Below are 7,475 nucleotides of genomic sequence, written 5' to 3' on the forward strand. Positions count from 1 at the left end.
CTAGCATAGTCCTTAGTACATATTAGGATCTCAGTGAGTGTTGCTATTTCAATTTTACTCTCCATAGAAAGTTAGGACCAGTTCTCCTGGCATTTTCCCTTTGCTGTTGAATAAAACTACAAGCAGTTAAGATGCTAGTGGCAAAATGCTATCTTAACATGTCATTAATTTCTCTTCAATCTTTTAGTGCCTTAATGCTTGCTACTTCTCACTCACAGAAGAAGTAAAATCGGTTTTAGCATGTTAAGGAGGTTAGAGGAAGGCAATTCTTGGAATCATGGAGGATGGGTGAGTGTAATGGCTAGCATCAGGGCTCTAAATAAAGATGACAAGGTTTTGAGTCCTGGCTGTGTGACCTTGGGCATGTCAATTTACCTGCAAGAGTCTCAACTTCTTCATCTTTAATTATGGGTAGGAGAAACGTCTTTCTCACTCCATTTATGTAAGAATTAAATGATATATTGCATATACAGTGTATTGAATATAGCTAGTGTTCAACAAATGGTGACCTTCACCATCATATAATCACCAACACTACCACCATTATCATCTAACCATCATCACAATAGTCACTTTTATCATTACCACCATTATCATCTTTATCATAATCACCTTCACCATCACCACCTTCATTACCTTTATCACACCTTCATTATTTTTACTATTATCACCATCACCATCATCACCATTAACCATAACCTTTAATATCACCCTTATCATCATCACTAGCATCACCACCACCTTTATCATCACTTTCACCATCATCACCTTCATCACGATCATCACCATCACCATCATCACCATTACCATCACCTTCATCATCACCTTCACATTACTTTCATCAACATCACTATCACCACCGTCACCATGACCTTCATCATCAACTTCACTACCATCACCTTCATCATCACCATCATCCCCTTCATCATGATCATTTTCATCATCATCACCATCATCACCGTTACTTTTACCATTGTCCGTTCCATTATCATCAACTTCATCATCATCACCTTCACCATCATCATCACTATCACCTTCATTATCATCATCTTCATTATCACCCTCACCATAATCACCATTACCATCACCTTCACCATCACCAATTTCATTACCTTTATCACCTTCATCATCACCATCATCATAATTACCTTCATTACCACCACCACCAACAATCACCTTCATCACCATCATCATCATCTATTGAGTCCTATAGTGTCTGATATTTAATACACACCTTTTTTTACAACTGAGAAGTTTGAGTTTAAATAAAATGAATCAACATAAGCATGGCCAAGATTATATGGAAAACTAGAAAGAGAGTAGGGCTTGGTGTCTTTATCTTTAACCTCCCATTTTAGGATCCTTTCTCCTAAACTGAGTCCTGGATGTAACATGGACCTCTCTACTCAAATTTCCAGGTGCAAATGGAATACAAAAAATGGTTTAGAGGGATGCGGAAAGGAGTAGAAACTGAAAGCACTGAGATGTCTCGCTCTACTACCCAAACCAAAACGGTAACATCAGCTCTTTCTGAGTTGCTTATTGGAACCCAACATCTCATGCCTCTGGAAACTTCCTGATTCTTTGATCTGAAAGAAAAGAGAAATTGCATTAGGTTCCTGTTTTGTGCAGCTGAAGTTTCTGGGTATTGAGACCAAAACCAGAACCAACCCTCCCTTCCTTCCTTCCTTCCTTCCTTCCTTCCTTCCTTCCTTCCTCCCTCCCTCCCTCCCTCCCTCCTTCCTTCCTTCCTTCCTTCCTTCCTTCCTTCTTTTTCTCTCTTTTTTTCTTGCTCTCTCTCAGTTTCTTTCTCTCCCTCACTCCTGGTTTCCTTTCCTTCCTTACATTTTATTTCTTTCTCACTCTCTTTTTCACTATCTCTCTTTGTCACTCCCTTCCTCCTTCTCTCTCTTTTCTGACTCTCTGATCCATTCTTTCTATCTCTCCCTCCTTCTCTTCATCTCTGTTTTCATTTCTTCCTTCAACAAATATCCAAAGGATATTTAACATTTTTAAAAATTTATTAACTACACTCATTTAACAAATATTTATTGTCCACTATGTGCCAGGCACTGTTTAGGTGCCGGAGAACCATCAGTGGACACATTGACAGTAGTCCTTGACCTCACAGAGCTAACATTCTTGTTGGGTGAGGGGACTGACAACAGACCTCAGAAAGTGAATTTTATGGTATGTTACAAAGTGATAAATGCTTCAGAAAAAAAATAGAGCAATGGAGAACAGCCAGGAATGACAGGGTGGGAGGATTTCAGTTTTAAATAAGGTGACTACAAGAAGTTGGCACTTGACCAAAAATTTGAAGGCTGTGTATGATAAAAACGACCTCTGGTTTGTGAAATTATCTAGATTTGGAGGACTAGGAAGAGGCTTTTGGTCAGAAACCACAGATTCCTGAGTGCTGTGACTCATGAAACTGGGTTTGTCCCTAGAGGGCAGCCTAAATGCTAAGACCATGCAGCTGTTGCAAAGATATGAGCTTTATTTGGGACAGAGAGCTTCTTAGCTAGGGTAGCACCTCTCATCGTGAGGATTAAATGATGTCAAATAAGCACGTAGAAGGCTGCCTGGCACCACAGGAAGCCCCTGTAAATGTTTGTGAAAAGATAAAATAAAATAACCATTATCAGATGGTGGAGCTTTTTTGGAGGAGGGTGGGAAGTTGTAATGTCAGATATTGAGCTTTGGACCTTACAGAAATCCTAGCTTGTCATCTCTGGGCAGGTTAGAAGTTTTAGTTAATTTCTGAGGTATTACATTCTCTTTCACCTTTTCTCCTTATTATCTTTCCCCCAAGTAGGAAGAAGTGGGGAAGTCCTCAGAATTCATTCATAAAGGAGACACTCCATCATCATCTGCAGTTTCAAGCAAGCAACGGCAGCCACAGGTTCATCTGGTCTCTGTTGATTGGCTAAAGATGAACTGACCTGGCAAATGCCATGGCAATGACCTGGAAGTTACCACTCCTTTCCGTTTGTCTATGGCGCCCCTGTGGTCACACACAGATTGGACAAATGCTACTATTTCTAGCTTTCCTGTGAAAAGTCCAGGCTCATTCACCTATTTTGGCTTTTTATCTTCATAGAAAGAACAAGCCATTTGGGAGAATTCTTAGATTCAGAGTCCGGTAGTGTGGCAGATACAGTGAAGTGTCTGAAGGATGCATTTTAAAGATGGCGGGCGGGAGATGTGGATTTTCTTCTTGCAGCTTCAGCCACCTTGCCAGAAAATCACTAACTGGAATCTGGATTCAGCTCATAGTTCCCTTTCTGGCCTCTCTACTGTATTTTATGCTCACAAAGATCTTACATCATCACTCCACATTCACATAATTCAGCAGTTTCCATGCAGTTCAATATTAAAGAGGGTGTTGCATTTCACAATACAAAAAGGTATCATTTCAGCTTAGGGGTGCACTGTCATTGGACAGGCTCTTTTGTCCAAGACACTGACATTTCCCCCATTTTCTTTACCTGAGACTTTTTTTGTTTTGTTTTGTTTTGTTTTGTTTTGTTTGACAGGGTTTTGCACTTGTTGCCCAGGCTGGAATGCAGTGGTGCCATCTCGGTTCACTGCAACCTCCGCTTCCTGGGTTCAAGAGATTCTCCTGCTTCAGCCTCCCAAGTAGCTGGGATTACAGGCGGCCGCCACAACACCCGGCTTGTTTTTTGTATTTTTAGTAGAGACAGGGTTTCACCATTGTTGGCCAGACTAGTCTTGAACTCCTGATCTCAGGTGATCCACCCACCTTGGCTTCCCAAAGTGCTGGGATTACAGGCGTGAGCCACCGAGCCCGGCCTGCCTGAGACTTCTCGAACCTGCATGTACACATGGATTAAAGATCATTTTGTTTTCTTAGTGTCTTCTTGAACATGTCCCAGTACAAATGTCCAGAAACAAAAACCGTGGGGCATTCAGACTCATGTTTTCATTTTACCATTTCTAATTACTTTTGCAAAGTTACTGGGTTTTAGGTATGGTTTTCAGCGCATTAATAAATGTGTGGATGATTGTTATGACAGAATAGCTCCAAAAAGATTTTAAATGCTAATGACTGCCAATGTTAAAATACGCAAGAATCATCATCATTTATTTGAAGAAATTTCAGACCAGGTGCGGTGGCTCATGCCTGTAATCCCAGCACTTTGGGAGGCTGAGGTAGGAGGATTGCTTGAGGCCAGGAGTTTGAGACGCCCTGGAAAACACAGTGAGACCCCATATCTACAAACAATTTATGAAATTAGCTAAGCATAGTGGTGCATTCCTGTAATCCCCGCTACACAGGAGGCTGAGGCAGTAGGATCGCTTGAGCCCCAGGAATTCGAGGCTATAGTGAGCTGTGATTGCACCACTGCACTCCAGCCTGGGAGGCCGTGATACTCTGTCTTAAAAAAAAAGAAAGAAAGAAAAAGAAAAGAAAAAAAAAAAGAAAATCACGTGAGCTCTTCTTTTGGGGTTGCAGACAAAGGGTTGAGGACTTTTCTGCTTAATTAACGCAAATGTCTCCTCCATAGATGTAAACAGTGTAGTGTACATGCACTCCACCTACTGGCTTTGAAGTCATGTAATTCCTTTGGAAAAGAAAAAATGTAGGGATATTCACATGGTTGCAAAATGTGTGCATGCTGCGCAACTTTTTGTTTTGCATAATTTCAAATTTACACGAATAAAGGCTGCGTAAAATGCAATCTTCCTGGGCAGCTGACAAACCCTTGTGCCGAATTCCTACTCATGTTGCTATTGCTCTCTGGTCCTTGGCAGTTGAAGAAAGACAATAAGCTACGTATTGTAGGTGCTGCAGGTTTGAATTCAGACTCCTCTATTGGCCATTTTCCCTCCCTTCCAACTTGAAGGCTTCCTTCCTTCTTCCTTCCTTCCTTCCTTCCTTCCTTCCTTCCTTCCTCCCTCCCTCCCTCCCTCCCTTCCTTCTCTCTCTCTCTCTCTTTTTCTTTCTTGTTTTTTTGTTTTGTTTTTGTGGAGTTTCGCTCTTGTTGCCCAGGCTGGAGTGCAATGGCGCAATCTCGGCTCACCGCAACCTATGCCTCCCAGGTTCAAGCGATTCTCCTGCCTCAGCCTCCCTAGTACCTTGGATTACAGGCATACACCACCATGCCCGCCCAGTTAATTTTGTATTTTTAGTAGAGATGGAGTTTCTCCATGTTGGCCAGGCTGCTCTCGAAATCCTGACCTAAGGTGATCCACCTGCCTCAGCCTCTCAAAGTGCTGAGATTTCAGGTGTAAGCCACTGTGCCTGATAGGCTCCTTTCTTTCTTTCCTGCCTCTCCCATTCTTTTCCATTCTTTTTAAGAGCCAGTATGGCTTCTGCTTCCTTCAAAACCAATTTCTTATTCAGGCTTTCAAATAAATCCATCTTTTTTTCTTTTTTCTTTTTTTTTGAGATGGAGTCTTGCTGTGTGGCTAGGCTGGAGTGCAATGACACCATCTCGGCTTGCTGCAAGGTACCCCTTCCGGGTTCAAGCAATTCTCCTGCCTCAGCCTCCAGAGTATCTGGGACTACAGGCACGTGCCAGCATGCCATGCCCAGCTAATTTTTCTATTTTTAGTAGAGACAGAGTTTCACCATGTTGGCCAGGTTGATCTTGAACTCCTGACCTCGTGATCCACCCACGTCAGCCTCCTAAAGTGCTGGGATTACAGGCGTGAGCCACTGCGCCTGGCAAAGTAAATCCATCTTTTAAACTCAATTTATTCAGGCCTGTACAGCATGACTTACCCCTCCACGTGGTGTGCTGTTTCACAAATGATGTTGTGTGTGTTTGTAAATCATGCCTCCCTGAATTATGTTAAATTTTTATCTATTTATTTATTTATTTAGAGACCAGTTATGAGAGTGGCTAATGTTTGTATTTTTGGTAGAGACGGGGTTTTGCCATGTTGCCCAGGTTGATCTTGAACTCCTGGGCTCAAGTCATTCGCCCATCTCAGCCTCCCAAAGTGCTAGGATTACAGGCATGAACCACCATGCCCGGCCTGTAATGGTTTATTTTTTACAGTTTGGGAAAGTTTTGGAAGCCTTTGTACAGTGAAAAATGTTTGTCTTTAATCAAACACTAAGGGGAACATATAAATTTCTTCCCACTTATAACCTACTGCTAATGTTAAAGGCACTTACATAGTAGAGTGTTAAAATTTTAGCTCAAAGATATTCATTACAGTGTTGTTTATAGTGCTGAAAATTTAGAAATGATACAAACTGGGATTAAATACTTTATGACACATGAACACCCCAGATTACCATGAAGACCTTCAAAAAAAAAGAAAAAAAAAGTTTTAAAATATTTGGGGCTAGGTGCAGTGGCTCATGCCTGTAATCCCAGCACTTTGAGAGGCTGAAGCAGGAGGACTGCTTGAGCTCAGGAGTTCGAGGCCAGCCTGGGTAACATAGTGAGACCACTCCTTGATCCCATTTCTATAAAAATTTTTTAAAAAATTAGCCAGGCATAGTAGTGGGCACCTGTAGCTCCAGCTACTTGGGAGGCTGAGGTGGGAGGATCACTTGAGTGCAGGAGTTTGACGTATAGTGAGCTATGACTGTGCCGACTGCACTGCAGCCTGGGTGAGAGTGAGATCTGTCACTAAATAATAATAATTGGCTGGGCGCAGTGGCTCATGCCTGTAATCCCAGCACTTTGGGAGGCCGAGGTGGGCAGATCACCTGAGGTCAGGAGTTCGAGACCAGCCTGGTCAACATGATGAAACCCCGTCTCTACTAAAAATACAAAAATTAGCCAGGTGTGGTGGTGGTTGCCTGTGATCCCAGATGCTCGGGAGGCTGAGGCAGGAGAATCCCTTGCACCCGGGAGGCAGAGGTTGCAGTGAGCCGAGATCATGCCACTGCACTCTGGCCTGGGCAACAGAGTGAGACTCTTGTCAAAAAAAAAAAAAAAATTAAGGATGGATAGAGATAACTGTGACAGAGCAAATCCTAAATCCTAGCCAAGTCATTAGAAAGTTTCTAGAAAAAAGGGAGGTCTTGGTTACCTGAAGGACCCCAGAAAACCAAAGCACTTTCCAAAGGGTGTTGTCATCAAGTGCTTCAACCCTCCAGGAAGCGTTAGAGTTCTGCTACATCAAACGTCCCCCTACTTACCAACATAATTCTTTTTAAATGTTTGTGCCAAAGTAGCTTATCTGTCTATGCACCATCTTGGTTCCCTGGGACTCTCATTACAGTTTTACTGACCATTTCTTTAAAATCATGAAGAGTCTTTGTCCTAGGGTAAATCAGTCAGACAGGCAACAAATAATTTATTTTTTATTTTTATTCTTATTTTGTTTTTGAGACGGAGTCTTGCTCTGTCCCCAACGCTGGAGTGCGGTGGCGTGATCTTGGCTCACTGCAAGCTCCGCCTCCCGGGTTCATGCCATTCTCGTGCCTCAGCCTCCTGAGTAGCTGGGACTGCAGGTGCCTGCCACGACGCCCAGCTAATTTTTCT

At 42.5% G+C, this 7,475-nt stretch overlaps 1 protein-coding gene across 1 annotated transcript in view; it reads left to right on the top strand.

Moving 5' to 3' along the window:
* Positions 1 to 3,594, top strand: part of LOC117073975 (putative adhesion G protein-coupled receptor E4P) — a 46,595-nt gene extending 43,001 nt beyond the window's left edge. Inside the window, exons 16-17 of the mRNA XM_033195159.1 lie at positions 1,419 to 1,514; positions 2,819 to 3,594. Of these exons, the coding sequence (XP_033051050.1) occupies positions 1,419 to 1,514; positions 2,819 to 2,944 (222 nt within the window). The 3' untranslated portion in view covers positions 2,945 to 3,594. The remainder of the gene's footprint in view (positions 1 to 1,418; positions 1,515 to 2,818) is intronic.
* The last annotated feature ends 3,881 nt before the right edge of the window (positions 3,595 to 7,475 follow it).

This window comes from Trachypithecus francoisi, unplaced genomic scaffold, assembly GCF_009764315.1.
Source record: "Trachypithecus francoisi isolate TF-2019V2 unplaced genomic scaffold, Tfra_2.0 Lachesis_group5, whole genome shotgun sequence".
Lineage (NCBI taxonomy): Eukaryota > Metazoa > Chordata > Mammalia > Primates > Cercopithecidae > Trachypithecus > Trachypithecus francoisi.